Raw genomic sequence first — 18,271 nt, forward strand, 5'->3', positions numbered from 1 at the left:
AAAAAATCTATAAAGTATAAACACATGACTTTCATTTACAAGCAAAAGAATAGATTTTTCTAAAACCAAATTCAGTTTTCAAATAAATACACAATTATATAACTAAATTGACTTATTTCTAAGGTTGCCTTAAATTAATCATTCTGAAATAATTTGATATGTGATAAACTGATAAGAGGAAATTCATCTCTAATGTTATTGAGATTTTTTTCCCCTCTTTCCTTAGATTGCTGTATTTACGTAGTTATCAATCATGTTTATTGTTCAATACACTAACTCTCTGATTGATTCTAGGTATCACTCTTTTAGTTTCAATTTCATAAATGCCTGCTCTATGTTTTATCACTTTTTACCATTTACTGAAGTTGAGTTTGTGTTTCTGTGTCCCTCGCATACATCATTAGCTTATTTATGTAAGCTCTGATGTTTTAATGTAATAACTAACAACTGTAAATACATGCCTATATTCCTTCATAGCATGTCCTTTGGTGCATCCTACAGGGTCACTTAAAGTATTAACAAGTTATCATGGAATGTGACAATTCTTTGCTAATTTGACATTAAAAAATGTGAATATTTTTAAGTTTTAAAATTTATTCAAAGTATAATCACTAATTTTGGGTTGTTTTTTTATTTTTTATTTTTTTATTATTTAATTTTATTTTTTTCTTATCAGTTACATTTTATTAACTCTGTATCCCAGCCGTGTCCCGATCCCTCTTTCCCTCCCAGTCCCTCCCTCCCTCCTTCATCTCCACCGTGCCCCTTGCCAAGTCCAATGATAGGGGGAACCTCCTCCCCATTCATCCGATCCTGTTTTATCAGGTATCTTCAGGACTGGCTGCAAAGCTCTCCTCTGTGTCCTAACAGGACTGCTCCTCCCTTGGGGGGTGGGGAGGCCAAAGAGCCAGTCATTGAGTTCCTGTTAGAAATAGTCCTTGTTCCCCTCACTATGGGAAACCAATTGGTTACTGAGTTACCACAGGCTACATCTGAGCAGAGGTTCTAGGTTACATTCATACATGGTCCTTGGTTGTATGTCAGTCTCAGAAAAGACCCTGTGCCCAGATATGTTTGGTCCTTGTGGAACTCCTATCCTTTCCTCATCATACTAACTCCCCTTCTTTCTTATGATTCCCTGTACTCTGCCAAAGGTTTGGTCATGAGTCTTTGCTTTGAAAACACTGCTACTCAGAGTTTTTCAAATGCGCTCAGTAGACTCCTGTCAATGTTTAATGTGGATCCCATCTGTCTTTCAAAACGAGGATTGATAATCATACCCCATGTCCGCTCTCTTGATTATCTGTTTTAGGTGTATAGATTTCATTAGGTTTATCATATCTTCTAGGTCTATATAAGTGAGTATATACCGTGTTTGTCTTTCTCCTTCTGGGATATTTCACTCAGGATGATCTTTTCTAGGTCCCACCATTTGCCTGCAAATTTCATGATTTCCTCCTTTTTGATTGCTGAGTAGTATTCCATTGTGTAAAAATACCACAATTTCTGTACCCATTCCTCCGTTGATGGACATCTGGGTTGTTTCCAGGTTCTGGCTATTACAAATAAAGCAGCTATAAACATGGTTGAGCAAATATCTCTTTTGTGTACTTGAGCAAACTTTGGGTATATACCTAGCAGTGGTATAGCTGGGTCTTGAGGAAGCACTATTCCTAATTGTCTTAGAAAGTGCCAGATAGATTTCCAGAGTGGTTGTATCAGTTTACATTCCCACCAGCAGTGGAGGAGGGTTCCCCTTTCTCCACAACCTCTCCAGCATGTGTTGTCCCTTGAGTTTTTCATTTTGGCCATTCTGATGGGTGTAAGGTGATATCTCAGGGTCGTTTTGATTTGCATTTCTCTGATGGCTAATGAGGATGAGCATTTCTTTAAGTGTTTCTCTGCCATTCGATATTCCTCTACAGAGAATTCTCTGTTTAGCTCTGTTCCCCATTTTTTAAGTGGATTACTTGGTTTGCTGCTTTTCAGCTTCTTTAGTTCTTTGTATATACTGGATATTAGTCCTCTGTCAGATAAAGGGTTAGTGAAGATTCTTTCCCAATCTGTAGGCAGGCGTTTTGTTTTGATGACAGTGTCCTTTGCTTTACAGAAGCTTTTCAGTTTCATGAGGTCCCATTTATTGATTGTTGCGCTTAGAGCCTGTGCTGTTGGTGTTCTGTTCAGGAAGTTGTCTCCTGTGCCAATGAGTTCTAGGCTGTTCCCCACTTTTTCTTCTAACAGATTTAGAGTATCTGGGTTTATGTTGAGGTCTTTGATACACTTGGACTTTAGTTTTGTGCAGGGTGATAAATATAGATCTATTTTCATTTTTCTGCATGTGGACATCCAGTTGGACCAGCACCATTTGTTGAAGATGCTGTCTTTTTTCCATTGTATGGTTTTGGCATTTTTGTCAAAAATTGAGTATTCATAGGTGTGTGGGTTTATTTCTGGGTCTTCTATGAGGTTCCATTGATCCTCCTTTCTGTTTTTATGCCAATACCATGCAGTTTTTATTACTATTGCTCTGTAGTACAACTTGAGATCGGGGATGGAGATACCTCCAGATGATCTGTTGTTGTACAGGATTGTTTTGGAGATTCTGGGTTTTTTGTTTCTCCATATGAAGCTGAGAATCTTTTTTTCAAGGTCTGTAAAGAATTGAGTTGGTATTTTGATGGGAATTGCATTGAATCTGTAGATTGCTTTTGGCAGGATGGCCATTTTCACAATGTTAATCCTACCAATCCATGAGCATGGGAGATCTTTCCATCTTCTGAGATCTTCTTCAATTTCTTTCTTCAGAGACTTGAAGTTTTTCTCAAACAGGTCTTTCACTTGCTTGGTTAGTGTCACCCCAAGGTACTTTATGTTATTAGTGGCTATTGTGAAGGGTGTTGTTTCCCTAATTTCTTTCTCGGCCATTTTGTCTTTGGTATACAGGAGGGCTTCTGATTTTTTTGAGTTGATTTTGTATCCTGCCACTTTGCTGAAGGTGTTTATCAACTGGAGGAGTTCTCTGGTTGAATTCTTGGGGTCGCTCATATATACTATCATATCATCTGTGAATAGTGACACTTTGACCTCTTCCTTTTCGATCTGTATCCCCTTGATCTCCTTTAGTTGTCTCATTGCTCTGGCTAGGACTTCAAGTACTATGTTGGAGAGGTAGGGAGAGAGTGGGCAGCCTTGTCTTGTCCCTGATTTCAGTGGGATTGATTTAAGCTTCTCTCCATTGAGTTTGATGTTGGCTATAGGCTTGCTGTATATTGCCTTTACTATGTTTAGATATGTGCCTTGTATTCCTGATCTCTCCAAGACTTTAAACATGAATGGGTGTTGGACTTTGTCAAATTGAAAAACAGGAGTCCACATTCAAACAGATGAAGGAAATGGTGCAAGACATGAAAACAGAATTAGAATCTATGAAGAAAACACAAATAGAGAAAAACCAGGAGCTGGAGAACATAGAGAAAAGATCAGGCACCACAAAGGTAAGCATCACCAACAGAATACAAGAGATGGAAGAAAGAATCTCAGGAGCTGAAGATACACTCACGGAAATTGACACGTCTCTCAAAGAAAAAATAAAATCCGAAAAGTTCCAAACACAAAACATCCAAGAAATCAAGGACACCATGAAAAGACAAAACCTAAGAATAATAGGAGTAGAAGAAAAAGAAGACATCAGGCTCAAAGGTCCGGAAAATATTTTCAAGAAAATTATAGAAGAAAACTTTCCCAACTTAAAGAAGGAGATGGCCATAATCATACAAGAGGCCTACAGAACACCAAGTAGACTAGATCAGAAAAGAAATTCTTCACGTCACATCATAGTCAAAACACTGATCCTACAAAACAAAGAAAAAATTCTAAAAGCAGCAAGGGAAAAAGGCCAAGTAACATGAAGGTAGACCTATCAGAATCACACCAGATTTCTCAACAGAAACTATGAAAGCCAGAAGGGCCTGGACAGAAATCATACAGTCCTTAAGGGACCACAGATTCCAACCCAGACTACTATACCCAGCAAAACTTTCAATCAACATAGACGGAGAATTCAAGATATTCCAAGACAAAACCAAATTTAAACAATATCTACATAGTAACCCAGCTTTACAGAAGTTACTAGAAGGGAAACTCCAAACCAATGAAAACAACTACATTGAAGGAAACAGAGGAAATAGATAACTACACAACAAAAAAACCAAAAGAAGACAAGCAATGAAACTCAGTGACACCACCAACACCACATCTAAAATAAGTAACAATTGTTGGTCACTAGTTTCTATCAACATCAACGGACTCAACTCCCCAATTAAAAGACACAGACTAACAGAATGGTTGCGGAAACAGGATCCAACATTCTGTTGCATCCAAGAAACACACCTATGCAACAAAGATAAACACTACCTCAGAGTAAAGGGCTGGAAAGATGTCTTTCAAGCAAATGGTTCCAGAAAACAAGCGGGAGTAGCCATCCTAATATCTAATAAAATAGACTTTCAACCCAAGTTAATCAAAAAAGATAAGGACGGCCACTATATTCTCATCAAAGGAAAAATCCACCAAGAGGACATCACAATTTTGAATATCTATGCCCCAAATACAAGAGCACCTACATTTGTAAATGAAACAATATCAAAGCTTAAATCACACATTGATCCTAATACCCTAATAGTGGGAGACTTCAACACTCCACTCTCACCAAGGGACAGATCAACTAGACAGAAAACAAATAGGGAAATAAAAACACTTACAGAGACCCTAAATCAAATGGACCTAATAGACGTCTACAGATCTTTTCATCCAAACTCAAAAGAGTATACCTTCTTTTCAGCACCGCATGGAACCTTCTCCAAAATAGACCATATAATTGGTCATAAAGAAAGCCTCAACAGATACAAAAAGATTGAAATAATCCCTTGTATTCTATCTGACCACCATGGACTTAAGCTGGACCTCAACAACAACAGAAATGACAAACAGCCTACACGCACATGGAAACTGAACAACCTGTTACTCAACGACAGCTGGGTTAAGGAAGAAATAAAGAAAGAAATTAAAGACTTCCTAGAATTCAATGAAAATGAAGACACAACATACCCAAATTTATGGGACACATTGAAAGCAGTGCTCAGAGGAAAATTTATAGCACTAAGTGCCTACAAGAAGAAATCCGTAACATCACATACAAACAACTTAATGGCCCAACTGAAAAACCTAGGAAAAAAAGAAGCAGATACACCCAAGAGGAGCAGAAGGCTGGAAATAATCAAACTCAGGGCTGAAATCAATCAATTAGAAACAAATAAAACTATTCAAAGAATCAATGAAACAAAAATCAGAGATGAAAAGGGTGACATAACTACAGATACAGAGGAAATTCAAACAATCATTAGGTCATACTACAAAAGCCTATATGCCACCAAATTTGAAAATCTTAGTGAAATGGACAGTTTTCTTGATAGATTCCATCTTCCAACATTAAGTCAAGATCAGGTAGAAAGACTGAACAGCCCAATATCCCCCAAGGAAATTGAAGCAGTCATTCACAGTCTCCCCTCCAAAAAAAGCCCTGGGCCAGATGGTTTCAGCGCGAAATTCTACCAGACCTTCAAAGAAGTGCTCACACCAATTCTCCTCAAACTATTCCATAAAATAGAAACAGAAGGTACATTACCAAACTCATTCTATGAAGCAACAGTCACCCTGATACCTAAACCACACAATGACCCAACAAAAAAAGAGAACTTCAGACCTATCTCTCTTATGAACATTGATGCAAAAATACTCAATAAAATACTTGCAAACAGAATCCAAGAACACATCAAAGATATCATCCACCACGACCAAGTAGGCTTCATCCGAGGCATGCAAGTGTGGTTCAACATACGGAAATCCATCAATGTAATCCACCACATAAACAAACTGAAGGAGAAAAACCACATGATCATCTCCTTAGATGCTGAAAAAGCATTTGACAAAGTCCAACACCCATTCATGTTTAATTTTGGGTTGTAAATTAATGCTGAGAGTTAAAATTAAGATAGATGATATAAAGGTTAATTTATTCAAATTTAGTAATTCATTATTTCACAAAATACCACATAAAATAGTCAAGAATTGTTTGAAGAAAGGAAATCAGAATATCAAAATATCAACACTTGTATACCCAGATTCTTTCTTAGCATTTTCTTTTCCTGATCACAAATACATTACATTTTATTGAGATCCACATTTAATACCTGGCTGCAGATTAAGTGCTAATTCTAAAAGAATAGCAAATATCAACAGAATAAAGGATGTTGACTTTTATTAATTTCAACAAAATGTTCAACAGGAACAAATAGTTTGTGATGCTCAAATAGAAGTCTACACTGTTAACTCTGGTGATACTTCCACCTGCTGTGTAGAAGCCTTTGAAATTCACACAACACCATTAATCAATATTCTGTGCAATTAAGGCACTATTCAGAAATAGTTCTTGACAATACCTACATTTTCTCCAACATTTTCAGAATTTCAGGCTTCAAATTGATGTGGTTCATCTGTGTAAACTTATGTTTTTTATAAAAGGCAAGAGATAAAGGACTAATTTCATTCTTTTGAAATTAAATATCTAATCGTGTTAACAACATTTATTGATGAATCTGATTTTTCTTCTCAAATGCCTGAACACAAATCACAAATAAGCACATTTTAAAATTTTTGATCTCTTCAGCTATCAGGTAAATGTGATTTAATACTCTTTTTGACAGTCTGTCTGGGACAAGTCAGAATTCAGTGTGACTATGTAACGAAGAAGACAAATATCCAGAAATACTGTCAAAAATGGGGGAGAAGAGGAAACATTTGTTGTTGGTGAATTGACACAGCCACTACAAAATCAGTGTGGCAGCTTCTAAAAATTAAATATACCAGTGTGAGAGGACTGAGCTGTAGAACTCTTGGGTGGCAAAGGATACACAGCCTGCTGTAGTGCTATCTCCACATTCATTTCAGCTTCCGCAGCTTTTACACTATCCAAGAAGGTGAAACACCTGGGATGTCTGCCACATGACGAGCAGATAATGAAAATGTGTTTTATACATGAAGGATAATTTCACTGCGATGTAAAGAAAAATAAAATTGTGATATTTAAAGAAAAATAGAGATAGTTGAAAATCATTATATTAATTACGACAACCCAGGGTCAGAGAGAAATATATTCTGTTCTCTTTCATCTGTGAGTTTAACTTCTCCTTTTTATATATGTATTTTTATGTGGGAATAAGTGTGGCCACTACCCAGGGAGCTAGGACGGAGACCATGAAAGGAAGAAAGGTGTGTGAAGGGAGGCCAGGATGGGTTCACAGAGCAAGTCTGAGATCAAAGTGGAAAGGGAGTCAGGAGTCCAGTGGGGTCAGAGCAAAGGGGAGGAGAGTGAAGAAGAGGAAAGGGGTAGGTGAGAGAAAAACCAAAACAACGTCCTGAAAAATGCTGTTCAGGCTTTGTTTATATGACAGTGACACATGAGTGAACGAGAAGACACCTCCCTCTCTCCTTTTTTTTCTTTTTTAAAGAGAAAGATGTCTGTATTGAAGTGACAATGCCAGAGAAAACTCACTAGGAGAAACGTAGCTTCTGCTTCCCCACACATTATTTTTTTCATATAATCCCTCTGAAATTAAGCCAAATAAATCAAATATTTTTTACAAATAATAATATAATTATATGGGTCAGTAAGATGTGATCTTTGAAGGAGAGCATGGATTTGGTCAAAATAATTTTAACAAAATATTATTGTCATTTAAAATATCACAACATACTTTTATAAGGATATTTTTCTACATATAAACAATACTGCCAATGACAGATTAGTATTATTTATGTCAACATTAATTATAATTCATATCAATATTAGTATTTTAATACAAATCTTTGTACTGCCTGCTTTTATTTTTATTGAGGAGATTTCTCCAGAAAGCAGACACTTAGTATGACTCACATTAGTGTCTCATCATGTCCATTTGCCCTGAGAGGGCCTGTGTACCAGGATGCCTGGAGACCCAGCTGGACACAATACGGACACTGAACAGCCCTGAGAATATCCTTCTTTACTTGAAAGTTTCTTCTCCATGTCAACATCTGTGGAGTTCTCTCAAACTTATGATACTGTCGCTGAGCTGTGTCATTTCTGGTATCTACTCTTTTGTAGAAATAGAATATATTCCTAAGCACAACCTACTATGACAAATTGTGATTCAAGGTGAGGCAAACAAGGTACTAGGGACGCACAAATTACTGAAAGCCAAAACTAAAACTATAGAAAACTGATATATAGTTTTCCTTGCTACTTGGCACTAGCTTAATATCTTCAAGTGCAGTGATTGCATTCTGAATGCTTGTAAGCTCAGAAAGGTAATGCACAGATTAAAAAGTCAAGCCACAGGAAGAAAATCCGAAAAAATAAAGAAATAAAGGAAAAAGAATAGAGAAAAATCTGATATAATCAAGAATATTTACATAAAAGACTCAATTGTACTTCCCTTTGAGTGACACTCATTGTAGCTCAAGGATATTTTCTGAGTTTTGTGTTTATGTCCATATTTCAGTTTCTGAAGCATAAGCAAAAAAAAAAAAAAAGTCTATCATTCTGACAGACAGGTCTTCACAATTCCCTGGCATCACTTCTTAAAATGAATTACTCCTAACTTCGTATTGAAGTTTATGATTGTTAAAAGAGGGGGAAGATGAAGCCCAAACAACTTCTATTTAATAGTCAGAATAATTGCGTCTACTGAGCAGACACAGTGTGATGGGGGTTATAGTTCTGTAATTTTGCTGAAATGAAAATGCATTCCCTTTCTTGGTTTAAAGGTTGTTCTTTTTGTTTGCAAGCAAGAAACAATATCTGATGAACACGAAAAGTTCCTTGGCCTCATTATATGGATGACAAACGAGACCTTATAGTTTCACATCAAATCAGTGGAAAAACAATTTTCTGGGAGGGAAAAAAAAGGATATGCAAACATTTTCCTACAAAGTTAAAGATTCAAGGCAGTGAGTCTGGAATGTGTTTCTCCCGTTAGGCAGCCCCTCCATTCCATGAAACATCTGTCTCAATTTCCTTTCTTCCTGGAGCCTGCTTTTAGCTTTGCAAAGCCATTCTTCTGAAGCTGCCTCACTATGACCACACTGATGGAAACCTTGTGTCATTCTGTAGATGCACCCCAGCTTCTCAGCTGGAGATTTCTGGCCAGGCTTTACTGCATCTTTCCAGATGCTTCCTACACTGTCAAACAATTTGCTTTTTGTTAGATTCATGCTTGAAAGTAGACATCCACACACGGACTGAGTCTTTGCAGAAGATTCTTAGGGTTCTATGAAGATATGAATTAAAAGCATCTTGGAAGAGAATTTTTAAAGAATATGCTCCATAAGCTTACCGTGCAACAGCCTACAAGTACAAAGATAGAAGCATAACAAAGTGTTTACTGTGTAATTGGCCTGGGCATGAAATTAATCCATGGACAGCTATATAGGATATCTGTAAGGGGTTACAGTAGAGAACCTAGGAAAGTATTTCTTAAAATAATATTATTTTTATTAGTAGTGAAATGTATTCAAGTCTCTAAAAAGTGGTATTAAAATATGTGTACCTTTAAAAAAAATCACATGATTATATAAGACAAGCAGGAAATAACTAGTCTAACCTGTATTCTGTTTAAAAAGTGACAGTGTAGTCTTAGCCGTCGGCTGCTTTTGCTTATTTAATGAGTGCAAATAAATACAGATGGCTGCACGCTGATGTAATCAATCAAGAATGTGAGATTTCTTTTGATATGATGGGAACAACAGAGACTCAGGGTGGGGCCAGAATGTTGTTGCTCCAGACGTGTTAAGCAAATTCCCTTCCAAAGAGTACAAAGTCATAGAGAAGAATATACTGACCAAGAAACATGAATAAATACTACCATAAAGGAAAGGAACTGAAAATGAGGGTGTCACTAAATAATTTATAAGCAATAACTTGTAACAGAAAGGAAGTAAGGTGAAAATAAAGAGAAAATTGAAAGTGTGTCCTGAAAAATATGACCTTTTCCCCCATTTTTAAGTCCCACTTATTGCCAAAGCTCTCAAAACTTGCCAATTTTAACATAATCAAATGCTGTTGAAGTATGTAGTAGCCATGTGGATATATATATATATATATATATATATATATATATATATATATATATATATCAAACGACATTCATATTCAAATTATATAGTTTCACTGTCACTAAAGATTTTTAAAACCTAAAGGAAGAAAATGCTAGTCAGTATCTCAAGAGTTGCCTTTGAGGAAAAAGATGAACTTGGTTTAAGAATGAAGGGAAACTTGAATGGTGTTTTGCACACTTTGCAGTGAATATAACTGTAATATGTTCTTACAAAGCTGTGTATTAACAAGCAGTAAGATATGTTTAAAACTATCAAGTGAAGAAATGTATGAAGCTGAAAGAAAATGTCAACTTTGCTTTCAATGGGCCATTGAAAACAGTTCCTAAGATTTGAGAAACAAACAGTTGAAAATAATAATCTATCTAAGAAGGCCTCGTGGGTGTGGCACACTGTGATGAATGTAAGAACAGGAGTGACATCTTGTGGCACAGATGGACACATTTTACACTTGTACCATAATCATAGAGGGTGATTGAAGTTGCTGTGAAACTCTGCTTGTTTTCAGACTGAAAAAGTGACAGAGAGGCTTTCTGGGAACAGAGAGCTCCTCACCCCAGGTCCACAGCTAGAGGACACCCAGGATGAGGACAAGGATGAAGAATCCACCCCCAGGCTGATCGATGGCTCTTCCCCACAGGAACCAGAATTCCCAGGGCTTCTGGGTCCACACACCAACGAAGGTCAGATAAAGTAATACTGAATTGTAACTGAATACACTGTCATCACTCAGAAAACACCAAGTTTTAACTCATTCCGTGAAGAAAGCACGTTGCCTCTGGATAAAGAAGTCCTGGGCCCTAGGGCTTACTGATGTATTGCTAAGTAGTCCCGTTATCCATCAGCCTTCTAAGTACTTGTGCTCATACCCATAGGTTGTTGCTCTTCCCAACATCAGTCAGAGAAGCTTCCTCAACACAGAATCCTAGTTGTGCAAAGTGCTGAGCATATACATCTGTGTGTGCTCAGCCACAGCTGCGACATCTACTCTAATGTCCACCACAAACAGGGGCTCAGAGAACATCTTGGAATAAGGGACTTAAAAATGTATGTGGGTCTCTGCCTTCCCGGGGGGCTATTTTTCACCAGATCACTATGGCAGGAGGGGCAGAAGATGAGGCACAGAGCTTGTAAGGCTGTGAGCACGGAGGAGATCAGATGCTCTGGGAACCACCTCAGTGAGCGAGTTAAACTGTAATTCCAGAGAACAAAGGCTGTATGCCCCTTGGGGAATGAGGGGGAACTCCTAGTATAGATGTACATAACTGGTTAAAACTAGGCATTTCAAGGATGTTTGATCTGCATTAAACAGTGCCCTCCTATCATATGTATGGGAACACAGCACCTAATTACCCTATAGGCGCAGGGAGGGAAGAGCTAGCAGGAAGCTGTGTCAAAGGTTATATATCAAACGTGGTTAGGGTCATCTTTGTCTAAAGACACTCTCCAGATGAAGTCAGGCAGAGAGCTGGACGCCCTGATGGGGAGAAGGAGTCCTGCACCTTAATGCAGAGCTCAAAATGGCTATCCAGACTGGGAGGACTGCAGCCTCGAACAGCAGGGTCCTCCCAACAACTTAGGCTCCTGGGGATGGGGAGGCTCGCAATGAAATATCCTCTGGATCTGACATAGCTGTTTCGCACGTAAACATACAGACTTTTCAGTTACCTACACAAGATCAAGACAGTTAGAGCATCCAGCATGGATGAGACAAGTGTTTCAAAGAACTGATCTCTGCTAGCTAGGGTACAATTAGCGTCCCTGTGCCTTAATGGATAAATTCACAACCGTTTGTTCTTGGGCTGCACTAACTACACTCAATGGGTCAATAGTAATACTGATGATGATAACAGGCCAAATAAATAAGAGGATAATAAGTCAGAAGGGAGATTAGATGGAAGATACTGAGGTAAGAGAGCATGGAGAGCACACATGTACATGATGAAGATCCGTGGTATAAAAACACGAAACCTTCAAAGAAAACAAAATTAAAATGAAAAGAACTTGCTAACTTTTTTTGCTTGTTTTTCAAGACAGAGTTTCTCTGTGTAATGGTACCCTATGTGTTTAGGACTCACTTTGTAAACCAGGCTGGCCTTGATCTCACAGGGATCTGCCTCTCTCTGCCTCCCAAGTGCTGGGATTAAAGGAATGTGCGACCTCACCTGGCTGAACTAGCCAATTTCAACTCCCACCCCAGAAGAAAAGTGAATAATGCAAAGATTAAAAAAAAAATCTAGAATGCTGAAATATACTTTGAAGCAGAGAGTTATACATGTATTTTTATAGTCAGATGTAAAATAGCTTGTATGGCATCATTTTTGTCCTTTTGGAACTAATCAAAGAGCCAAGGGCTCATGGTAGAAATACTTGCCTGGCAACATTTCTTAAAATCCTTCTGAGCGTGTATTCCAGAGCACAGGACTGGATGAACTGAGGAAAACCCTTCCTCTGAGATCAAGCCAGCACAGCTCAAAGTCATAAGATGTGGATTAGAATAAGGATAGCCTGTTGTGGTGATTAAGTGTGCTATCTGTGGGCCGTAGTGACAGAGTGCCGAGTCCTTCCTTTACCCTTTACCATATTGCTAGAGTGTTGATAGTTGTTTTTCTTGCCACTACGTCTTAATTTAGAAAGGATAGTGATTTGGGGTTGTATGCCAACTTGTTAGGATTCTAGACTGTATTTTTAGGAATGTGTTCGTTCTCTGCCCTCTCAGACCTAGAAAATGGACCCCGAGTACTTACTTATCTCACATAACCACTGCTTTCTGTGTGAGTTTCTCTTCTACATTCCCCTGCACCCTAGCAAGCAATACCCTCTCCCTCTCTAAATGTTCACATATTACAAGTGAGTTGTCATCTTGCACACTTGCTAGCCAGTCACTTATATTGATGTATGCCAACTCTGCCAAATCACAAATCCATGGAGTAGGAACTGTCACCTCCTCTATAAACAAGAAAAACAAAATGCCAGCAGACTATAAACCTGTGCAAAATCATCAAAACGAACTAGTGGTCATGGAATGCAGACATATACAAAATGTCAAATCAGTTTCTTTACGGAATATAGCACATCCCTTCTACATAGGTAAATTTTTATGTATTTGAATGACACAAACAGAGCCAAAGAGACACACAAACAAGTAAAAAGTGTAAATTCCTCAAAGAAAGTGCCCACATAGGAAAACTAAAGGTAGCTAGTGCAATGAGAGCAGTTTAGAAAATTCAATCTTTCAAAAAGCTGTCCTAATTCTCCCAAGGCTAGCCCTGTTTGAATAGCTTGAGCACATTTTTCTTTTTAAATATGTAATCAAGTTTTGTTTCAATAATTTTTGTAAGAATATCAACAAAGTGATATTTTTTCTTTTTTAAAATTTATTCTTGTATTACAATTTTATACTCCAGCTGTAGCTCTGTCCCTCATCTCCTCCCAGTCCCACCTTCCCTTCTTCCTTTCCCCCCTATGCTCCTCCCATAGTCCACTCATAGGAGAGATCCTCTTAGAATTTTTGGCTTTGTTGATCTCCTTGTGAAGCTCCTGTTCCCTACAGGTCTTTCTATCTCCCCTTTCATTGATAAGATTCCTTGCACTATCCCCAGAGTTTGTCTATGAGTCCCAGCATCTGGTTCGATACCCTGAACAGGAGAGTCTTTCAGAGGCTGTCTGTGGTAGATTTCTATCCTGTTTCCGGTTTTCTTTCTCTTCTGATATCCATCCTGTTTACCTTCCTGAATGAGGACTGCACATCTTGCATAGGATCCTCCTTCTTGTTTAGCTTCTTTAGGATTATAGATGTTATATGTTTATCCTCTATTATATGTCTAATATCCACTTATAAGTGAGTATAAACCATGCGTATCTTTCTGCTTCTGGGCTACCCCACTCAGGATGATCTTTTCTAATTCCCACCATTTGCCTGCAAATTTAGTGATTTCCTTGTTGTTAATTTCTGAGGAGTATTCCATTGTGTAAATGTACCACAACTTCTGTATCCATTCCTCAGTAGAGGGACATCTGGATTGTTTCCAGATTCTGGCTATTGTGAATAAAGCTGCTACAAACACGGAGAAGTTAAACACCAACAAACCAAGTAACACAATTTAAAAATGGGATACAGAACTAAACAGAGAATTCTCAATAAAAGAATATCAAAGGGCAGAGAAACACTCAAAGAAATGCTCAACGTCTTTAGACATCAAGGAAATGCAAATCAAAATGACACTGAGATTTCATCTTACACCCATCAGAATGGCCAAGATCAAAAATTCAAGTGACAGCACATGCTGGTGAGGATGTGGAAAAAGGGGAACCCTCCTCTATTGCTGGTTGAAATGTAAACTTGTACAACCACTTTGGAGATCAATCTGGTGCTTTCTTAGACAATTAGGAATAGTGCTACCTCAAGATCCAGCTATACCACTCCTAGACATATATCTGAAATATGCTCAACTATACGACAAGGACATTTGTTCAACCATGTTCGTAGCAGCTTTATTTTTTCTTATTTTTAAAACTAAGAGTAAACCGAGGATATATAATGAAGTTAAAACTTAAATTACATTTTACTTTCCAGAAAAGAAGCATACATTCATGAATGTTAACAACTTGGAAACTTTCATATTTATTAAAATTCAAATTTTAAATTTTTGTTTAGTAAAACTAAAATAAATCAAAATTCTTGTAAATATGTATAAATTATTCTGTGCAATTAATGTTTTCATACAAGACCAACATTGTACAAAATCAAATACCCTCATTTAAAATGTATTAGTGGAAATAATGAAATCATAATGACTAGAAAACATATCAAAGATTAAATACTTTGCAGATTCCTTTTAACAAACTTTCTTTACGTTTCTTGTTTAAATGTTTTTTTTTATTTTGGAGTAGTTACTGTGTTTAATATACTAATATCTCTTTCTTCCTTCCTTTCTTTCTCTTTTTCTCTTTCTTTCTCCTTCCTTCCTTCCTTCCTTCCTTCCTTCCTTCCTTCCTTCCTTCCTTCCTTCCTTCCTTCCTTCTTTCTTTCTTTCTTTCTTTCTTTCTTTCTTTCTTTCTTTCCTTCTTTCTTTTTTCTTTCGAGACAGGGTCTCTTATGTAGCCTTGGCTGTCCTGGACTTGCTTTCTAGACCAGGCTGGCCTATAACTGACAGAGATCTGCATGTCTCTGCCTCCCTCCCTGAGTGCTAGGATTACAGGTGTGTGAGTCCACACCCAGTTATAAGATCTTAATGAGTACATTACACAGCTTCTTCTCATTGTGCATATCACAGACTGACATTAGCTAACTCAGAGATTCCCTTTCACAGTTCTCCAACTAAGCCAAATCTCTCTAGGTTTATATAAACCTCATACTTGAAGACATTTATTAGTGAGTTTATCTCCACCTTGCATAGTCGAGCACATAGCAGAGACTTATATCTCTTTTCACCAATGTTTCAGTAGCCACCATCATGTCATTTTTATGAAATATATATGTATTGAAAGAATAAATATTAATTTGTATGATCTTCTGAAACACATTATTTCAATGGAGTGTTTAAATATTGAGTTATATATGTAATGAACATATGGTGATTTAACTTTCTGAAAGATATAATCTTAATATTTATGTTTTGAAAACATAATTCCTAATAGGTGTAAAAGTAACAGCCATAATACATGCATTAAAATAGACTGTACAAGCAATGTGGTGGATGCTCTAACTTATTGGTTTGACTTTAACATACTGTTTACTAAAAAATGCTTTGGGAAAATAGGAAATATATCAAATACATCAGGAAATTTAGAGTAATATTTATAATCTTGTTTACTAAATAATCAGAACCACATTATTCTTAGTATATTTACTGACATGTAATGATTTGCCTATACATTTCAGACTTTCCAACCTGCCTGCTGTGTACTTGTATAAGTACCACTGTATACTGTGATGACCATGAACTTGATGCCATTCCTCCCCTACCTAAGAAGACTGCATATTTCTATTCACGCTTTAACAGAATTAAGAATATCAACAAGAATGACTTTGCCAGCCTAAGTATGGACATAAATATTAATCTTCTTTCCTGATAGACTTTCCAGAAAATTTCACCATGTAAAATGTTGGTATTTAGAATAAATATTATAAATGATAAAAATAGCTCAAAATTTACTTACGTTTTGCTTAAATGTTTGAAAATGTGTTTTAATAATGGTAAGATGTAAGAGTATATAGTTAATAGCTATTAGGAAATAACATAGTGGTTGATAGTTTGGACTGTTTTCAACTAGTTTAATTATAAATAGCTTATTTTATAAGCTACAAATAATTTTCACATAATAATACTAAGAGTGCACTGCCATGGTGTTAAGCTAACTAGTGTTCTGGGTTTCTTTGGTATGTTTTCATTAAAGCATAGTTGCCATATGATTGAAAATTATCAACTTAGTTAATTCTACTTGGAATAGTTGCCATCTTAGGAGAATTTTAGTAATTGTCTTGATAAAGCATTTCAATAATTTAAAGATTTATTTTTACTGTGTGTTTCTTGGATTATCAGGAAAAAAATGTATCACTTTTTTTCCCTGAGGAAAACACATTAAAGAGGAAAATCCAGACAAAGTTTATAAAAAATGTAAAGAAAAGGATAGCTATTTAAAATATAATAATTTATTTATTAAAATAACAATTTTCTCTAAAAATATGAACACAGATCTTACTTGAAAAAACTTTCATAAAATTATTTTATTAGAGCTATTGTAAATTACATTGATATTTATACTTGTGATATGTTTATTAATGTTTTACTTGAGTAAACCATATTCAACAGTGTTTAGCTACTGCCATGATATTTTCTTCTAGGTGATTTAAAAAGGATTGATTTGACATCAAATTTAATATCTGAGATTGATGAAGATGCATTCAGAAAGCTTCCCAGTCTCCAAGAGCTTGTTCTTCGGGACAATAAAATAAAGCAGCTTCCAGAATTGCCAAACACTTTGACATTTATTGATATCAGCAACAATAGACTTGGAAGAAAAGGGATTAAACAGGAGGCATTTAAAGTAAGTTTTCAATGTCACATGTACATGAAAATCCTCATCATTCTCCTTCTCTTTTGTCACGGAGTTGCCTTTTCATGTCTGCAAAAGAATTTCGGATAGCACCTTTAACTTCTAAAATAAACTCCTCTGCTTTATGTATGGAAACTTTGAAAATAAGATATAGTTTGGTTCTGTCTAAAAATGGTTAAGCACCATGAATGGAATGTGGGGCTTGAATTCGAAGTTGAGTGGTACTTGGAGACTTTTGCAAAAAGCTTCTGGAAGGGGCACAAGCCAGAAAATTTAGGTTTTCTTAGAACTCCACCCTGCCCGGGGAGACTTCATGTTGTTAGGTGATTGGGCAAGAAGCAGGTGGTGCTTGGAGGACAGAAGGCCATAAAGAGTCTAGATCTAGTTATCTTTGGGAATTTGCTTTGTAAGTGAAGAAAACAAGCCTGGGTTTGTTAGCCTTGCTTAGAACAATGGATGCAATCCAAGAACAATAGCCAACTGGCTTTCTTACACACCCCTAACCCTCTCAAAATTATTTTCCAGATATAGATTGAAAGATAAGTTTTTACTTCGTGTTTGTAGGGGAAAGTATTCCACTCAGGGAGTTGGTGGTGGGTATTTCTGTTGATTATCCTATCAGTGGTGGCTAAGTTTAGGTCCTCTTAGGGTACACTCTGGCAAGGGTTGAAACGAGGGCATGGTGGAGCTGAGTCACTGCTTTACTGTACTGTTTGGCTAACATACACCAGTTACTGTCTGAATGGTTTCTGTCATTCTACCATTTTTCTTACCAACCAACCAACCAACCAACCAACCAACCAACCAACCAACCAACCAGACTTTGGCTAAAAGAAAATTTCATTACCCCAACCCATAAATAAAAGAATGTATATATATATATATATATATATAGATAGATAGATAGATAGATATAGATATAGATATCTATATCTATCTATATCTATCTATATCTATATCTATCTATCTATCTATCTATCTATCTATCTATCTATCTATCTAT

At 36.7% G+C, this 18,271-nt stretch overlaps 1 protein-coding gene across 1 annotated transcript in view; it reads left to right on the forward strand.

Annotated features, from left to right (window-relative positions):
• Epyc (epiphycan) overlaps positions 1-18,271 on the forward strand; it is a 42,793-nt gene that overhangs the window by 16,952 nt on the left and 7,570 nt on the right. Inside the window, exons 3-5 of the mRNA XM_055627796.1 lie at positions 10,718-10,892; positions 16,094-16,252; positions 17,057-17,259. Coding sequence (XP_055483771.1) covers positions 10,718-10,892; positions 16,094-16,252; positions 17,057-17,259 — 537 coding nt within the window. The remainder of the gene's footprint in view (positions 1-10,717; positions 10,893-16,093; positions 16,253-17,056; positions 17,260-18,271) is intronic.

This window comes from Psammomys obesus, unplaced genomic scaffold (assembly GCF_907164565.1).
Source record: "Psammomys obesus unplaced genomic scaffold, mPsaObe1.curated_primary_1811, whole genome shotgun sequence".
Lineage (NCBI taxonomy): Eukaryota > Metazoa > Chordata > Mammalia > Rodentia > Muridae > Psammomys > Psammomys obesus.